Here is a 20,107-nt window from a genome sequence, read left to right on the forward strand (position 1 = left end):
ATACACAGCAGCCAGTCAATCATCGAGACACTGCCATACAGCAAAGCTCACCCCCTAACCACCAAAAGATCAATGTATATATTTCTTGCTAATGTAAATAAGCACATATACACATGGGTTCACACATCCAGGGGTGTCATTAAATACCAGTATTGATGATAATCGTGATAATGAAATATTGTTAATGGTGTTATTTACAGGTGTCACAATATACCAGTATTAGCGATGCTTAAAATGAATAGTACACACATAATAATGCAGCGCCAGCTCCAATATGGAATGCTTTACTCTCTCATGTAATTTGTTTCATTCATACTTGACGCCCCTGCACAGAAAGTCCATAAGCAAGACTTATAGGAGTAATAGAACTTATGACGTTTCATCCAGCTATTGCTGTGGATGAGTAAAATGCAGAAAGAAATGTTTTATATAGTGAAACATAAAAAGATTAAGACAGTCAACACATGTTATTCAAGCCATCTCATGTATTTTACTAAGGATATGTATTTATAGGATAATCGCTGTAAAGAATACTATCAAAAAAATACAATTTCTGCCTAATTCTGTGATAAGAATCAGTTCACTGAAGGAAGTAAAAAAAAGTTTTGTCATTCTTATGAAATGTTGTACTTTGTAATGTAACAAACTAAAAGTTAGCATTATAGTCTCATCTGTTTGGTGCAGTTGTTCTTTTTGTATTCAATGGTGTGTTTCATTTGTCAAAAAAATCAAATAAAGATGAATTTGACTGAGAGCATTATTTATTTATTTATGTATTTTTCAAGATTTATATATCACAATATATCGTTATCTATTTTTTGGGTCATGATAATCGTGTAGTGAAAAATCTGATATCGTGACAGCCCTATATACACATGCATACCTGTAAATGTCAATATAGATGGCATTTTTTTATATTGCTCCTACAATGGCAGTTTTCTGAATGCCATGTATTAAAAACTGTATTTATAGGAACTACAGTGTGCCCACACAAAGTCAGCTGACCTATTCACATTTAAATGTCAGGAAAACACGTTAAATATTTAATTAAAATGTCTAAATAAAATATGATCTTTAGAGGTGCTCCAGCATATGAAAAAGGATTCAAATATAGAAGAGTAATTCTTTTTTTTTTAATACTACTACTACTACTACTACTGCTACTTTTTCGAAAGTCATGTTTATGATATGAGAGGATGATTGTTATACTGTAAATGACCACTGAAAAATGACAAATAGTGTTCCATCACAACATGCTTTAGAAATATTCCAAAATCAGCACAACCAGACATTTGCTGCCCAGTCTCCCAGCTAAACCAACAGCTGCCTGTGTAAAAGATATATATTCTCTAACTGTAGTCCATTGTAGGACCACCTTTCATGGCTACACAATAGACTGCTTTATGCTGGAGGACTCAGATGGGTGTTTGTTGTGCATACAGTAATTGAACAGAGAAGCTAGCAGGTTAACAGTCTTCTGTGAGCTGTGACAAAAAGGTTTCATGAAATGTTATGTTGTGTCTTTATGAAGAATTCAGACTGCCTAGAAGTTTGTTTATTTGGTGATTCAAATTGTGTTTTATTGCTAGTAAGCTAAAATAAACTGAGTTCATAACATGAGTTTGGGTTCTGACTTAAAAACACTATTTTTATGTAAGTACATTATTATTACTATACCACCACAGTACAGGACACAGTAGCCTACATTTGATTTTTTTGAAATGCAGAATGCTTCAGCAAGCACTGTATTGTGTAAATAAGGCTGCGTTTACTGTAACAAATATGAGACACAGAACGGATATTGTTGCATATTTTTACAAAATATCAAGTAGTTTAAGTTAACCTTTTTGTCTGTGGCTTAAATTTAAAACAGCTTGGCCTTTTGGTCAAAATGTTTAAAGTTTAAAACAAACAGATGCTTTCCCTAAAATACAAAACTGTCATTTCACATATAGATAGATGGTATTCGTGTGTGTGTGTGTGAGAGAGAGAGAGAGAGAGAGAGAGAGAGAGAGAGAGAGAGAGAGAGAGAGAGAGAGAGAGAGAGAGAATTAGTCGTACACTTCAAAAGACCTCAAAACACGCATCACGTTAAAGAGCTGCGCTGCTCCCGGAGCTGGCAACGCTGACGCTTTTATCCTGAACATGTACGGCCGGCAATCTCTTATCTAATGATAAAGGGACTGGACGCCGGTTGACAGAAGTGCTGTCGAGCAGAAATGAATCTCCTTCCTGGAAAGATCTCGTGCCGGATTACACAGCACCCGCAATGCGAATGTCGAGCGAAGAGACGCTTAAAGCAGCACAGCTGTATTTAACATGGGCGAAAATAGAGGAATTAGCCGCCACATCGACAGCTGAACCATGAGAGATGTTCTCTCTCCCGGTTCTGAGGTAAAAACGCCGCTGTGAGACTGCATGAAACGGCTGTTTTCGAGATCGTCAACTAGGCTAATCTAACGTTACAGCAGTGCATCTTCATATGAGATAGCGCGAGATAATCTGGCCGATGCGCGGCGGAGCACGAATAATACACTGAGGGGTGGCACTCGTTTTCAGAGACCGGTCGGTGTCTGACCGTCCGTGTCCCACATGACCTACTTTCAAAAGCTTTAATGCGGGAGAAGCAAAAGAGACCTTCCGCACTGAAAAACAGCTCACTGTTTGCTTACACGTGTGACCGAGGTCGTGTGGACCTCAGTTGACATGAACGTCACGGCCTTGGAAGACTTGAACAGTGATAAAGAAGCATCTTCCACGATTGCTTTATTTATTTATTATTTATTTATTTTTTAAATCGTAATTGTTTTAAGCAGAATCTACCATGTCGATAACTCTAAAGACTTGAGCTAACGGGGGAAAAGGGACCCTGGATCCATTGACCTTTGCACTTGCAACAGCAGGATTATTTATTTGAGCTAAAACCACAGTCATTTCAGTACATGCTGATGGGATTTGTATTAAGCCATGGGATTTGCCTTTGCCATCTGAAATCTGCGCTTGAACTCCATAAAAGCTTCTAAAGGATTATTAAAATGACAGTTGTGTCTCTGTGATGTCATCGAGTTTGAAAGTCAAGTAATACTAGTTATGTAACGACTACCTACAACATCGTAGGGCTAGCTATACATGTTATCAGTCAGTGAATCTAATTCAACAATGATTCTAAGATCAGGAGATATTTTTTACGCTACTCTGTGAATTTATCTTTCGGTCCAGTCATGTGGTCACTTCCTTTACTACGTCACACTGAAGTTCCACCAAAAGTGACTGAGAACTTCATTCTGTCTGGTTATCGTTTCCCCAACTACAGTCTACGGGAGTGCCTAGCCTCTGCTTTTCGTCCCACCAATGAGACCGGAAACTTCTGGACACACTTCCTCCCCATCTTTGTGTTCACCTATCACTTTCTGGAGGTTTTCACGTGGGAAGGAGCACCTGAACCTAGCAATCCTTTTTTCTACCCTTTCTGGAACTACTTCCTGGGAGTGTTGTACCTGCTGCTAGGCAGCAGTCTGGCTCATCTCCTCAACTCTATGTCACTCATCATTCGTGAAATCTGTTTCTTTGTGGACTATGGGACTATTAGTGCGTATACAGTGGGTTCTTCACTAGCGTATTACTACTACATCCATCCTCAAGCAGGAATACCAGAGATTGGATTTGATGGACAGAACTCTACTCGAAGAAAGAGCCTGAATGCTGATGAAGAGTCTTGGCTCTCTGCATCTTTTCACACTCAGGTGCAACAGTTCTTTGAAAGCCTCTACATCCCCTCCTCCTGTCTGATCGCTATCGTATGCGTCATCACCTGCTGTAACACCAGACAGTGCTGGCGGAAGTACCGCTATGCTGTCCGCACCCTCGTCTTCCTCCTTCCGTTTTTCATCTCCTCCACTCCTGTCTTCTACCGTCTCTCTGTGAGCTCTCCATCATCCTCCTCCCCTCATCTGTTCTCCACCATGGCTGCCTTCTTCTACCGTCATTGCTTTTGGCTGGTGGTATCTGCCATCTTCAATATCAGTAAGATCCCAGAACGTTTTTCTCCTGGGATCTTTGATATCTGGGGTCACAGCCATCAGTGGTTCCATTGCTGCACGTTCCTGTCGATACTGGACGAACTGCAAATGATCAAAGTGGAGATTTGGGACCTGCTTCTCAATCCAACTTTGGTACTTTCATCTGCAACGCCACCTAGGCTTCCTGGACCAACACTCTGGTCCACCTATGGGGTCATGGTGCTCCTGCAGGGGTGCATAGCATGTGTCATAGCCTGGTTTGGTTGGCAGGCATATCAGATCTACCAACCAGAGCAAAAAAAGATAAAGGGACATTAGGAGGCACTGCATGCTGCTCAGGATTAAAGTTCTTGTTTTGGATTTTATGTTTTGAATAATGTTTTAATGATTTCTGCAGTATGACTTATAAAATGGATCGGTCACCCAAAAATGATAATTGTCATTATTACTGCACCTCAAGTTGTTTCAAAATTCATCTGGCTTTCATTCTTTTGCAAAACACAAGATATTTGAATATTTATGAATAGGACCCAGAACTTTCGAGCTCTAAGAAGGACATAAAGGCCAACATGAAATTAAACCATATGAATACACTGGTATATTCCAAGTCTTTGTCACGTTGTACGATGAAGGGATCAAATCTTAAGCCTTTTGTGTTCCACAGAAGAAAGAAAGGTTTGTAATCAAATTAAGGTGTGTAAATGATGACATCATTTTCATTTTGGGTGAACTGTCCCATTAAGTTTGATATGGCCACAGGAAAGAAAAAGTACACAGTAGGCATTAATTGACAAAAACTGTGAATGTTTTAGCAGGTTTTATTTTAAGGACGCTGGAGGTAGGGTGTTTTTTGCTGTCAAGTGGTCAAAGTCCTCGCTACTCTGTAATCAGCAAGCTAACTCTGCCACGTTTGCTCCCCAGGGACTGTATTGTTGAGTGAAGTTTCCAGAAAGTTCACATAAGTTTCACTCAAGAGGGGTGTATGATGCATGATGCATTATTGAGCTTTTACTAGGACACCTTATATTGAAACACTTTCCATCACTGAAATTCTTTTTCTCAGTCTATCTATCACTGTGTCGCTTTTCCTCTCATCTGCCCACTTACATTTCCTCCCTCTTTTTAACAAACCCTTCAAACAGGAAAAGCAGACAAACACAAATAAGCCAAAAATGTTTGAAGCAAAGGGAAATGAGAGAGGTGGAGTTCGCATGCTGCTTTACATTACTGTAGTGCTAAACTACACCCCTTCACAGTTTTTAATAAACATTATATTTCACTCTATACTGTCATTACTGTCGATTATAGACCTTAAGGTGTGTGGCAGCATTAGCTAGTAACCGAAGATTTCAGTTAAAATGCTATATTTTAAGCTACTGTAACTATGCATTGTTATTGATTGTATACGCTTCTCTATGACTTGACATTTGAAGGCCTTCGCAAAGACGAAGCCATATCATAAGGGCCTTTCGCACCACATGAATCTTTTCATAGTACCAGAACTAATTTTGGAACTACCCAATTTTTGGCGTTTTCACACTACCCGTGACGTAAGTAGACGTTGATAGGCCAACTTATTTTGCAAGTATGGAGAACAGCGTTAGAAGAACTGACGCTGAAGTGCAGGTACTTGTAGCAAATGTAGAACTTCCAGTTCTAGTTGGAGATTCTTAATCCTCCTTTCTGTTCTTTCAATCGCTTTATGTAGCTATACGTCGACATTCCATATCCTTTATTGTGAAACTCGCGAGACACAACAAAAACACAGCTCTGATCACAGCGTCCTCCATCCGCCTGTTGTTAATGTAGTTCTTCTTTGTTTTCGTTGTAGAACGCAGCCCACAAATTATGTCGCTGTCAAATGGCTTACGTCACTTCCTAGTACACACTGTCGATGCGAATGCAACCCTTTAAATGGTGCTGGGAAGTAGTTTGCGCAAAATCGTCCCAGTACTTTAGCTTTGTACATTTAGCTCTGGAACTAAAGCAGTGCGAAAGGCACTATTGTTTGAAGAACATATCAGCAAGTACTGTTTTTACATGTAAAGTCCAGTTTTGAAAAAAATAAAACAGGTTAACTGTAGTCATGCATTACACAAAAATGTCTGTGGTAGCCTAAATCATAGTTATTAATAACTTCTAGAAAGTGTTACTTGTTGGCTGTATTCAGCTTTGTTGTACTGCATACAGCCTTGATTTGTCACTGGTCTTTTGCTGGGTTGTTAAATGTTCCTTCATCCAATCAGATCATTTCAGTCAGTGGTGCTCTTTGAAGAGAGTGTGAAAAGTGCTTTAATGAAACACCTGTTGACAAAACAGACAGGTTGTTTAGTCTGATAGATTGTTGTGGTTTAACAATATATGTTAACTTATTTGGAAACATGTCTTTCTGTTGCTGTGAATTACAAATTGGGGTCATTGATAAATCAGATGTTGTGACTGTCAAAGAGTCAGGCAGGCCAAATAGTTGCAATAGCTGTGAGGACATATTATATATTTTTTTTATATATTTAGTCTTTTATGTATTTCATCATTCACAGGGATCCATTCATCATTCATTAATAACTTGAGTTTTGAAAGCCTCATACTTAATACTATTGTATCGTATAATGAGATAAAGAATTTGTTGTACTGTGTTGCACAAGTGTAGTATTAAAATCTATACAGAATATATGATTTGCACATAAATGACTTAATGTGTCTGCGCTAGACTGTGATCTTGACTGGGACCCAATGTACATTTTTTTCCTGTTTTAATATATTGAGCTGGGTTGTCTACAAAGTCGAAAGGTTTCAGCAGTTTTGACAGAGCATTGTTGGATTGTTCGGGACTTTTGTTTGCCATCATGCAAGTCTGCCAACTTTGTGCTCGGCTTATGCTAACACCTCACTTCTGTATTTAGATATATAGTTATACTCTACAGATCAAATGTACAAGAGACTGAACCTGTATCATATTTGCTCTGGAGAAAACACCAAAATATGAATATTCAAAAACTGTGTTTAAAACCGCTTGATTAGAAATTCTAGTTCTAGAACAGTTTGTAGTTCTCAGGGGAGAAGACAGAATATAGTCTTCTTAATGCACTGGAAACTATGCTGGATGCACACTGAGTTTATCATCATAGTTTACATGCTGATATATCTTATTTATTAAGATATAGACTTGATCGTGAAAAAGTAGAATACTTCAATTTAGAGGATATGAATATATAAGAGTCATTGTACTGCTTCTATTTCAATCTGTGTCAAAAGATGAAAACTAGGGATCAATAAATTTAAATGGTATATCAGGTCTGTCTGTTTCTTTTTAAAAGAATATGTACATGTGTGTGGTTTAAAAAAAATATTATTTTGTGTGTAAGATTCGTGGTAAAAACACAAAAATAAGTGCTTTGAGTTAAATGTTAAGCTGAGAAATCCTTTGAAAGAAGGATGTCATGTTCACATATCCATGTCTGCCGGTGTGAATTTGCCTATATTTTCATTTATATATCCTTGTTTGTGTGTGTGTGTGTGTGTGTGTGAGTGATTGACTAATGCTAAGAAACAGGAGCAGCTGTGATGTTTTATGTCACAAAACAGCCCACCCCTTCTCTAGCTATGTCTGTATGTCTGCTGGCCATCTACATGCTTTAAAAAGTGAAACACAGATATTTACATAGCCAGTAGTGTAGGACAGACACCTTCAATGTGAAAAGCAAAAAATGAAATAAAGGGAGAAATTTTCCATCAGCCAATAATTTTTTGTGACTCTTTTCCTGTAAACTGCAGACATTAAACACAACACCTCATTATAGATGTGTCCTCTTGATGGAGAAACACAGCTGTTCGTTTTCTATTGAAATGGACCACTTTGTTCAAGGAGGAAATCCTCTGTGGCTCTTTGCACCCTGTTGTCAAAACATACAGTACACGTCCTGACATGAGTGTTCTTTACAGAGAGTGTACGTACCTAAGGGGTAGTGTAGCATTTTAAGAGAAATTAATAGTTTTATTCAGCAACGATGTATTAAATTGATCAAAAGTGACACTTTTTTTTTTTACTTTCTATTCATCAAAGAATCTATCATGGTTTTCAAAAAAAAAAAAAAAAAAAAAAAAGCAGTACAACATTTTCAACACTTATATTAATAAGAAATATTTCTTGAGGGCCAAATCAGCATTTTAGAATGATTTCTGAAGGTTCGTGTGATGCTGAAGACTGGAGTATAGCTTAGCCATTACAGGAATAAATTATTAAATATTAAAAATTTTAAATGGTAATATTGCACAATGTTATGTTTTTTTTTCAGTATTTTTAATCAAATAAATGCAGCCTTAGTGAGAGTAAGAGACTTTTTTTTAGAAACATTAATATATGACCCCAAACCTCTAGATATGACTAACAGTTATGGTTTAGTATTATCATAGAAATAAACACTCATCAAATACTTAAAAGAAGAACATTTTTTAATGTATAGTTATTCAGTACTGATTTCTGATTAAAAGTTAAAGGTTAATAAATTCATAATTCACACGTCAATCCATCTTTAATAAAATGAGCTTTATAATTAATAATGAATACATTGTGCCATATCAAATGTTTATACAATGCATTAAACAGACCTAATAATGCACAATAAACATAAAATGGCAAATCACCCTGTACTTTATACCCTGAATATGACTGAAAGGTTCTGGCGTGATGCATAACATACCACAGCTTTCTGAATTCTCTTAGTATTAGAATATTTACTTAAACTGTTTACTCATATATTGTTCGTCTAGTTGTATATAAAGATGTAATTCATAATTAAGGATTTAGTTTATTTGACTTGAACTTTCCCTGCCTGACAAGGTTATGATTAAAGGAATTCGGAGTAGGTGGGATTCAGCTTGTTTCCTCCATTGTGATTGGTCAGTGAGCTTGTGAGGTCAACATGTTTTCTTTGCGAGGCTGGCCAGTTCTTTGTCATGCACTGACTTATACTGAAGAGCAAAGCTGGATGGGGTCAGAATGCCAAGACCTTCGCCTTTCACCTGGCCCATCAGCACATAGTTCACTCCTATGAAGTAAATTCACAATGATTATTAAAAACAAAAGGTCAGTGTAATGATCAAAAATATGAACCAGTGAGATATTCTTAAATGTTGTACAGTGATAGAAGACAAGTCATGCAAGATTGCTTGTGGTTGAACTGGATTTGTGTGTGTTTCTTTCACCTTTACGCAGTGCTGGACACTTCATGCATGTTGCGGTCAGTGTGGCAGACGTGGTGGGTCCTCTCTTTCTGAATTGAAGTCTACCTGCCTTATAGACCTTAATAATGGACACCTCAACTTCAGTACTTCCTTGAGATCCAGGGGTGAGTGATGTCACTTTACCGGTCAATACTGTGAGAGATACAAAGGAAAATCATTTGAGAGAACAGATGATTGCATGCTTCTGATGTGCAATCTAAAATTGCATGCAGATTCCAATTTTTTTTTATTTATATTAATTAACCAAAAAATATGTCTTATTAATAAATGATTATAAACATTAAATATGTAGTGATTAATAATACTAACTAAAATAAGGTAAGACTTTATAATAACTTCCATTAATAAATCATTAACAAACATTATATAATGCTTAATGGATCATTAGTTAATATGTATTGAAAGAGTTAGAAACATGAGATAATGTGCTTGTTAATGTTGGCTTATAAACTTACTAAACATTATATAATGTTCAAACAAATCATTATTTAATGTAAGTTAAAATGCTTACAATATTAAACTTTCAATTCCACGTGATCAAGCACTTGCAAAAGATTTTAACAGATGTTATAAAACGACTAAAAGCTTGTGTTAATGTACAACACTTTTGCTTCTATCCCGTTTATTTATGATTGAAGGAATATTTCTGTGGCCGAGAAAACACATGCAAATTGAAAAAACACCAGCAAATAAAAAAAAACATCTTCATCAATTTGACAACACAAGTTTTGCAAATCATCACAACACATGCATATAACGAAACGCGCTGCAAATCCATCACAACACATGCAAATTAAAAAACGCTGCTAATTCTGCTACAAATAGCACTGACCACAATGGAAATGTTTCAAGGAGACCCCAAAAAATGTCGGACCCGGCTGGGATTTGCTTATCGTGCAGTGGCTACCATAGGCGCCGAGACCGTGGGTGCTCCGGGGCCACGGAAAATGAGCACCCACGTGTGCCAGTGCCAGACTGCCAGTAGTGATTGGTTATGTTGTTGTCAGTGACAGTGACATAACCAGTCGCATGCATGTTCCATATCCTATCCACCAATCACAGCGTTTCTGAAAACGTCCCATCCCCCACTATACAGTGCCGTGCGAGTATGTAATCATTTACTGCTTTCCGTAATCACTAATCATTAATAATCAGACTAAAATGGACAGATTTGTTATAAAAAAAACTGCACTGAAGATTTCGGTTTATTTTCTACATTTTGCTTTGGTTAGATTAGGTTTAGATTAAGGTTTGTTTTCTTATATTTTGTTCTTTCCTTTGGCGCCGCTTTCGTTCTTTTCCCATTTTATTGTTTGTTTGTTTACATTTTCACCTTGTACATAGCGCACATTATTATTGTTATTTTACTGGATCTAGTGGCTTTGGCTTTTTGTGAATAAACTTCCAATATTTTTTCTCTTTCAAAGTTTTGTCTGTCATGTTCTTCCACCTCATTTCATACCCAGCAGTACGCAGTATGTAAATGTTACGGTACATTCCCTAGACTCCTTAAAGTTCGTAACAGGGTTTAAATGGGAAAATTTTTCTGCTCAAGTATAGGCCTATATACGGTTTAAAAGAGGAAAAACTAATGGACACAAAAGTAGCCTACTTTTGGACAGAATACGAGTTCTTTGTTAAATACATAAAATAAAAAAATATTTTTTTAGCCTATATGAATAATGGATTCGAAACCTCAAAGAAAAGCCATGCCACTATCAAAAGAAACCTCGAAACATAAATGAGGTAGACATTCCCAGAAACTCATTATTTTAGTCGCAACAATCGGTTAATGGAAACGCTGTCCTTTCGCAATAGTTTTTAAATCAATATTTACAAAACATTAATTTTCCAAGAAGCTGAACGCATTAGCGGTTACGTGTCAGTTAAACCTTTCATCTCCAATCCTGTTTGTATTTTTGAGAAGTGACGCTGTTGTGTTTGTTTGTATCGGCCGCTGTCCATTAGCCTAAGGTTCTGAAATGCAATATTTTTTTAATAGCCTAGTCTGTTTTTTTTTATTTTTTAAATGGCGTGCGCCCTTGAGCACCCACGGAGAAAAACATAAATCGGCGCCTATGGTGGCTACTGGTCAATGGAGTTGTTGGTGAACTGAAAGGTGAGGGTTTTTTTCTAAACGCCCTGATTGCTTGATTCCATTATCTTTTGGATATTATTAGCCTAAATAACCTGAATAATTACATTATTAAATGTAAAACGTTACTTAAGATGGCTAACTTTAATATACTCAGCTAAATATAATTTCAAGGTTAATGAAAATAAATTTGCAATGCTTCATTAATTGTTTCTTAATGTGCATGTGCGGTGAGGATTCTGATTTATGATATACTGAAGAGTAGTATGCTAATGTTAGTGTTGCATTTTTTTGCATCTAAATTACAAACTGTTGTGTCTTTAGCAAGCATTTAGCTAAACTCAACCAGGAATCCTTCACACAAACCTTGTTACAGAAGCTAAAAGTCCAGTGCCCATAAAGATACTTAATGATTAGTAATCATTTATAAACATTTACAAATGATGAATAATTTCAACTTTAGATTGGCTACTGCAAAACCATGAACATATGATTAATAAATGTAAAGTTGTGTGGATAGGGTGAATTAAGCTCTTTTGGGACACTTTTTGCCATAGTGATGACTGGTAATAAAGGTATTAATGATTAGTAAACAATAATAACCTTTTGCAAATACTGCAAAAACATGAACAAATAATTAATAGATTATTTGTTAAGATGTGTAAATACATAGAGGTCTACACAACAAACAAAGACCCACAAATCAAGATCATCTGAACTGAAAGTGTAAGTATTTCAATTTACATTAGATAACATAATCATTAATCATTAGGTAATGTTTAGTAAGTTCATTAGTAAACATTAACAAGAACATTATCACATATTTCTAACTATCTGAATATATATTAACTAATGATCTGTTAAGCATTATATAACGTTTGTTAATGATTTATAAATGGAAGTCATTATAAAGTGTTACCATAGCGCTTAATATTTGATAATGAAATATTTCATGTTATATTGCTTTAATAATGTAATAGTTATTCAGGTAATTAATATTAATAATTAATAACATATTATTATTATTATAGTTTTGAGGTCTGACAGCTGCATTAGCTGTTTGCTCTAAGCACTGTTCTAAGATCCATTATTATACCATCATTACTGTGCGAACAGCTGTCTGCACTAAAAGCTTCAAAGACATGAATAGCAGGATGAGAGAGATCTTACCAAAATGACTGGGGCAGAAGCGGGTCACTAGTGTGCCTATTCTCTTGCATGGTAGTGAACACTGTCGGTTGCTCACTGAGGTTTGGAAGAAACAGATGAAATCATAAACGTAGTCTAAAGCACACAGAGAAATACTAGATATTGCACGGTCATACACATAAGCATTTGTACCTGCTTTTATTGTAGTTTTGTTCCCAGGTTTTGAGATGGGACTGGTCTTTGGCTTTGTTGTTGGTTTGACACCAGGCTTTACTTTTGGCTTTGCTGTAGTTCTTGTTGGTTTCCGGTGAGGTCTAACTGTGGGTTTAGGTGTAGGCCTCTTTGTTGGCACTTTTACAGCAGGTTTTGGTGTGATTCTTGCACCAGATCTTGTTGGGGGATTAGGACTGACAGTTTTGGGCTTGGATGTAGGTTTTGATCTTGGCTTGGGAGTTGGTCTGGATGGTGTAGGCTTAGGTCTTGCTGATGGAGTTGTGGGTTTAGAAGGTGAAGTGTTGACTCTTGGCCCATGTAATGTGTCCAGGGTAGCAGTGGCTGTGCGGGAGCCATGGGGAACACTCCGGTAGTGAGCCATAAAGCCTGCAGCTGTCACACTCAGATCTGATACAAAGTGCACCAGAAGCTCGTTTCCATTGGTCACAACCGCACTGACAGAGATATAAAGAACAAGTGACTAAATGGAACTTCAGACTGTTGGTGACTCAAACTTTAGATTTTAAATAAATAATGATAAATAATTTTGCCAGAAGCTCAGTGGTGGTGACATCGAAGTTGTACAACCATGGCATACTTTGTTTATCCCCTTATCTTGATGAACAAAATGTGTAAGAACCATAAACCTTTTGGTGACAGAGCTCATTTTCTGCAATAATCAAAAAGCCAGTAGAAAAATCCTGTTGGCTTTCTGTCAAGGTAAACAGGGAGATGCTAACTAAGCGCCTATATCCCTGCATCATCCCTCTATTGGACATCATTTATATTACAACAACAGTCTTATATGTGTTTCTGTATTTGGCTGTTGTATCCCAACTCTGAATGGGACCTACAAAGGACTAGGTGAATCTGAAACAAGCACAGCTACACACGAATTCCTAAGAATCAACTAGTTGGTTATTGAAAAAGCCCCTTTTAATGTTAAAACAGATGTCTTAGACTTATACTGACACCTAGTGGCATGTATACAGCATCAGGCAAAGCAACAGTTTCTGGGTAATGTGCTATTAGCAGTTAACCATGACTCATTTAGTATGTGTGAGAAAATGTCCATTAATAGGTGTGATCTGAGGCCCTATTTAAGTGTTATTAAGCACTTGATTAAAGGGCTTCATGGACCTTCAAAGGTCATTTTTTTAATGTATAACTGCAAAGAGAAAGTATTTCTGAATTGGGAAGCATTTTCTTTCACTAAGCTTTCCTTAGGACAACTGACCTTGCAGAAGTAACCTTTTCTTGTGTAGATACATGACAAAATCCCTTGTCCTTAGTATAATGTTTAAAAGACTCATTAAATGTAAAAAGTGTATGAATAGATTGGAATGATATCTGGTGCATTGTGTTTGCACTCACTCTGGAACCATGTCTCCGCAGAATCTGCCAATACGTCGAGAGTCGTCGGTCTCGCCCCCGTTGAACAGGGCCACGTAGTCATAACGACAGTATGTGTCTAATTCCAAGTCCAGCTTCTCAAACTTAACCTCAATCACCTGGGCATGTGCAGATGCACACAAACACACATATACACACTTTGATATGTAGTTAAGTAAGTAAAAAGCACAATTTCTGAAACCGGTATAAAGGTTCTTTCATGCACTTTTCATGCCGCTCTCTCACTCTCTCTCTTTCCATGTCCCACCTTACGCACTTTCTCTGAATGAGGTCTTTCATATACTCTCCCATGTACTGTTTATGCTGTCATCATAAACACACACTAGAGTTCAAATTCATCCACATACACAAAATGCCATAGCAGCACGTCTCAAGTAAAAATTAATATAATTAGTTCTCGGATGACTTGGTTGCTAATGACTTAACAGATTGAGAGTAGACAAATGCAAGAGAAAAATAGCTTGATCTTTGCAGGCTGACCATGTTGGGCTCCACAGATATGTGCCAAGAGCAGCTGATGCCTGCTGGGTAATCAGATTCTGGCCAGTTCGGTGTCTTCACTGAACCTTGAGGTTTCGTCAGTCTGCCACCACAGAACTGATTCTCTAGAGGGAAGAGAATTAGAAAGATATATATATATATATATATATATATATGTATATACAGTACACACACACACACACACACACACAACTGTTCCTTCAACCATTTTGTGACATGAAAATATTTGCAATACATAAAAGCAACTAACATTAAGGCAAGCACTAAAAACTACATTTGGATTGTGTTACTGTAACTTAAGTCATCCCACCATCGACATGTGGTTTCCCGCCACTAAAATAAGCCAGAAATCCTCTTCCCCCTGTGCTGCCATCAGACGCCATCTCCAGCATCATGGTGTTGGAGGTGGAGATGAGGGCTCCGGGTCGGAACGTCCCACAGAAGCGGCCCAGTTTCTGCACTGTGTACGAGTGTCCATTATAGACATCCACGTAGTCGTAGCGGCAGGTGGGATCCGCCTCTAGATCAAAGACCCTGAACTGGAGCATCACAACATGACCTTCTGGAACCTGATGGGAGAGGAGACGGGGTGAAAATGCAAGGTTTGAAACAATGAGAAGCAAAATAATCCAAAGGTGCTGGACTTACTGTGATGTACCAGGTGCATTTGGAGTTTGGTTTATAATGAGTGGGGAAACCCTCACTAGCCACAAACCCTGAGTCTGTCACCAAATGACCACCACACAGGAATACAGGCCTGGAGCATGGAGGAGGAATAGGAAGGAATAAATGAGAATGATAAATGTTTATTGCAGTAATAGCTTGATTACATTTAATAATAATAATAAATATTTTATATTATATCTTGCATTTTATAAAATAAGTATTTTATGCTTGACAAAGATGAATTAATTTGATCAAAAACACAGTAACTACTGTAATATTGTGAAATATAACTATTTAAAACTAGATAGTAAAGTTTGTGGTCAAACTTTAAGTTGGCTTGAAAAAGCCTGGCCAGAAAGTTTGAAAAATTTAAAAAGTTTGAAAAGTTTAAAAAGTTTAAAAAGTTTAAAAAGATTTAAAAGTTTTAAAAGATTTAAAAGTTTGAAAAGTTAAGAAGTTTAAAAAAAAAAAGTGATTAACATATTGCTAGCATTAAAAGCAAGTAACTACCACGTCATTAGCATGATTAGCAAGGTATCTAGCATGTCAATAGCATGATAAGCAAGTGACTAGCATGTTGCTAGCATGATTAACAAGTTACTAGCATGTCACTAGCATGTTTGTAGCATGATTAGCAAGTGACTAGCATGTCGCTAGCATGTTACTAGCATGTTCGTAGCATGATTAGCATGTTGCTAACATATTTCTAGCATGATTAGCATGCCGCTAGCATGTCTCTAGCATCATTAACAAGTTGCTAGCATGATTATCATGTTGCTAGAATGTGGCTAACATGTTTATAGCATGATTATCATGCGACTAGCATGTTGCTGGGATGATTAGCATGTTGTTAGCATGTTTCTAGAATGATTAGCATGTTGTTAGCATGTTTCTAGAATGATTAGCATGTTGCTAGCATGTCGCTAGCATGTTTCTAGCATGATTAGCATGCGGCTAGCATGTCTCTAGCATGATTAACATGTTGTTAGCATGTTACTACCATGTTCCTAGCATGATTAGCATGTTGCTAGCATGTTTCTAGAATGATTCGCATGTTGTTAGCATGTTGCTAGCATGATTAGCATGTTGTTAGTATGTTTCTAGCATGATTAACATGTTGCTAGTATGTCGCTAGCATGTTGCTAGCATGTTTAACATGTTGTAAGCATGTTTCTAGCATGATTAGCATGTGGCTAGCATGTCTCAGAAATTTGTACAATTTGAATCATTTTAATATTTCTTATTATAAATATTTAAAAAGGTTGTGCTACTTAATATTTTTATAAAAACAATTTGAATAAAAAAAAATTGGATTCTTTGATGGATAGTTCAAAATAACAGCATTTCTAAAAAGAAATGTTTTGTAGCATTCCAAATATCCTTGCTGTAACTTTTGATAAAAAATGCTGGGGTTTTTTCAAACCAACCTTGGGTCAAATATGGACTAATTCCATATTTGACCCAAAGTTAGGTTGAAATAAAACCAGCATTTTTTTTGCCGAATTAAAGTTAAATAACAATTTCTTAAAGGAACACTCCACTTTTTTTTTTTTTGAAAGAGGCTCATTCTTCAACTCCCCCAGAGTAAAAAAAATTTGTTTTACCGCTTTCGAATCCATTCAGCCGATCTTCAGGTCTGGCGAATAGCACTTTTAGCATAGCTTAGCATGCATCACTTAATCCTATTAGACCAGTAGCATAGCATTCAAAAATGACCAAAGAGTTTATATATTTTTCCTATTTAAAACTTGACTCTTCTGTGGTTATATCGTGTACTAAGACCAGCGGAAAATGAAAAGTTGCGATTTTCTAGTTTTCTAGATGATTAGGAATTATACTTCAAAACCAGCGTAATAATCAAGGAACTGTGATATTAGTGATATAGAACTAATTTCAGGGACTGCATGATATCACTGATATATTTCCTTAGGACACGATATAACTAGAGAAGAGTCAAGTTTTAAAAAGGAAAAATATTGAAACTCTTTGGTCATTTTTGAACACGATGCTACTGGTCTAATAGGATTCAATTATGTATGCTAAGCTATGCTAAAAGTGCTATCCCCAGACCCGGAGATCGGCTAAATGGATTAGAAAATGGTAATATTCTATTTATTAACTCTGGGGTAGTTGGAGAATGAGCCTATTTGAAAGAAAAAGTGGAGTGTTTCTTTAAAGCATCATAAAAGAGCTAAAACATTTAAATGGTAGTGTAAAAAATATGCCAATAAACTGCAATAAATCACATATAAAATTTCATTTAGTTTTTGAACACATAAACAAACATGTAAACCATTTTAAATACAGTAGTACCAGTCACAAACGTCACTGCCTATTAAAATACTTTATATGATGTGTTTATCCTTTATTTACTTTCTTTAATGGGTTGCTTTTGGATCCTGTTCCCATATGTATAGTACCTGCAATATTTTAACACTGCTAGTTCTTTCATATTTGTAGGAAATAAACCCAAACCACAGCCAGCTGAACAGCCGTGCTCAAGTGTGAGGTTACAGAGAGAACCACTGAACTCATTTAGACATCGATTTTTAGAATGGTTTCCCTTATGAGTCAGACTGTCAGCAAATCTATCCGGTCACATGCATAAGCTGACAAAAACTAACATAGGTGACCATTTTCAGAATCAGGAATGGAGTGATGATCAGAAAACAAAGGTGGAACTGAACAAATACATGCATATTTAGATAAAGCCTTCAGACATAAAAGCAGCATTCAGACGTGTCACACATGAGCTGGTTTTTCAGCAATGATCAAAGATATCCAGCTTAATTAAACAGTGCTGTTTTAATTGGCTGATTACAAAACCATGAAAGAATTTAACGATTATTAAGACTAAGAAACAAATGTGGTGGTTTTTGTGGCATGTCATAAACACTGTACAGCCTGAGCTGAACTCCACAGAGTGATAAAGATTTTACAACAAGACAACTGGGACATTTTTGTTGATACTGTAAAAGAAGCCTATGCTTGAAATGGCCCAGAATCACGATGTTAAGATTACATCTTGTGTTAGATAAAATCATATCATATGAGAGGAGCCGTGTGAAGGTGCGACTGTGATTTACATCACATTCCAGGAATTCATCTCACCAGTTCCCTGTAAAAGTATAATTTACATTTTCAATGGTTACCAAGTAATTGCACACTAATCACTAAACTAAATATAATTCCTAAAAACGAATCACTATAACAACAGCAGCAACTGTGACAACAATAACAAAAAGCTATTTTATTAATAACACGCACCCTGATGCAAATTCATGTTTCTGATCAGTAAAAAAAAAAAAAAAAAAAAAAATCCACTTCATTTTTAGAAGAAACTGAAGCAGAGATTTGCATTATATTGTGAAAATGGACCATCTTGCAAGATTGTGTATAACTGTATAACAAAGACTGACTATGGCACACAAAACATAAGAATCTAACTAAATGTTTAATCTAAAGTTCTTAATCAGTGTGTGTATGAGGTCAGCTAATAATAATAATAATAAGTACCTGAACTGAACTTATCTTGACTTGAAAAATACAATAATTAAATCTGACCAACACTTTACATGACATTAAGTGTTTTCTGTCTAATTGAGGGTTGAAGAGAAACATTGTAATATTTCCTCAATCTATATTTATGTTTTATTTCCAGCATCAATCCTGATACTTTATGAAAATGTTACATATTAACATCTCCTGCTGAATGCTTGCATTCACACACACACACACACACACACACACACACACACACACACACGCCACGGAGTGCACATACAGAAACAGACAACCTTCACAAACTTACCTTGTGAGGTTAGTCTGGCTTTGTCCTTGCACCCATCCGAACCCTAAAATCAGAAGCCCTAAATGCCACATGCACAAACCACCCCACATCCTTCTTCTCAAAGAGGCACAGAGAACGAGTCAGAGAGGGAACGGAGGACAGGGGCGAGTTTAAGGGCGTGGAGGACGAGAGGAGGAGGATTGAAAGAGGGAAAAGGTGGGGAAGAGTTATGTGTCTCAGATGCAACTCCTGTAATATCAGAGAGATAGACATTTCAAATGGAATGAATAACCATATACACAACTATTGTAAGAATTGTTCAGTTTTCTTTGTGGTTATATACTGTAGATCTTTTTCTCTTTTGATAGGCCTGTTGTTACACTGCGGTCCATCACAAGTCAACCAAACTTGTCATTAAGTCCCTTTAATATAAAATTCCCTTTTATATCTCTCATTTAGCTCTGTACAAAAAACATCCGGTTTTTGTGTGTGTCCATCACAATTATTTAAATGTGTTTGCAATTTGTGTGTGTATAGGCTTTTGTTTGTGACTGGAAATAGCTCAGCGGACATTCTTTTCTACTAAAAGCCTGTGGTTTGGTATGAACACTTATTTTAATTCCCTCTTCCTAGTACATTGTGAATTTCAATCATATACACACTGTATATTCTTAAAATTCCATTTTATCTTCGATTCGTAGAATATTTGCAGACCACAACAGTGTACCATATTCATTTTATTATTTTTCATATAAAGAAGTACACAAAATACTTACAACCTGTTTCAGGACAACTTGGAAGAGCACATGACAGAGAAAAGGTAAAATGAGGAAAATCCTTAATGCCAACACTATTTTTCACTCATTCCTTCAAGGCTTAGTTCATCCAAAATAATAAATTGTCAGTTTTCTCATCCTCATGTTTTTCTAAATCTGTATGTCTTTCCTTCTTCTGTGGGACATAAAAGACGATGAGCTGTCCTTTTAAAACCTCCTCCTTTGATTGTACAGTTCTCAC

The 20,107-nt window shown here is 36.5% G+C and overlaps 2 protein-coding genes across 2 annotated transcripts; one reads left to right on the plus strand and one right to left on the minus strand.

The window, feature by feature from the left end:
• The first annotated feature begins 2,161 nt into the window (after positions 1 to 2,161).
• Positions 2,162 to 6,066, plus strand: LOC132109112 (membrane progesterone receptor epsilon-like). The gene has a single exon (XM_059515291.1). It carries the CDS (start codon positions 3,222 to 3,224, stop codon positions 4,335 to 4,337), a length of 1,116 nt encoding a protein of 371 aa, XP_059371274.1. The 5' UTR covers positions 2,162 to 3,221; the 3' UTR covers positions 4,338 to 6,066.
• Positions 6,067 to 8,325: 2,259 nt separating this feature from the next.
• On the minus strand, positions 8,326 to 19,252 carry LOC132097913 (procollagen C-endopeptidase enhancer 1-like). Its single transcript, XM_059503913.1, has 9 exons — positions 19,112 to 19,252; positions 15,283 to 15,391; positions 14,945 to 15,203; positions 14,614 to 14,738; positions 14,095 to 14,231; positions 12,700 to 13,175; positions 12,529 to 12,603; positions 9,225 to 9,395; positions 8,326 to 9,067 (listed from the first exon to the last, which is right to left on the minus strand). The coding sequence occupies exons 1-9, from the start codon at positions 19,198 to 19,200 to the stop codon at positions 8,937 to 8,939; spliced, it is 1,572 nt and encodes a 523-aa protein (XP_059359896.1). The 5' UTR covers positions 19,201 to 19,252; the 3' UTR covers positions 8,326 to 8,936.
• Between the last annotated feature and the right edge of the window lie 855 nt (positions 19,253 to 20,107).

This window comes from Carassius carassius, chromosome 2 (assembly GCF_963082965.1).
Source record: "Carassius carassius chromosome 2, fCarCar2.1, whole genome shotgun sequence".
Lineage (NCBI taxonomy): Eukaryota > Metazoa > Chordata > Actinopteri > Cypriniformes > Cyprinidae > Carassius > Carassius carassius.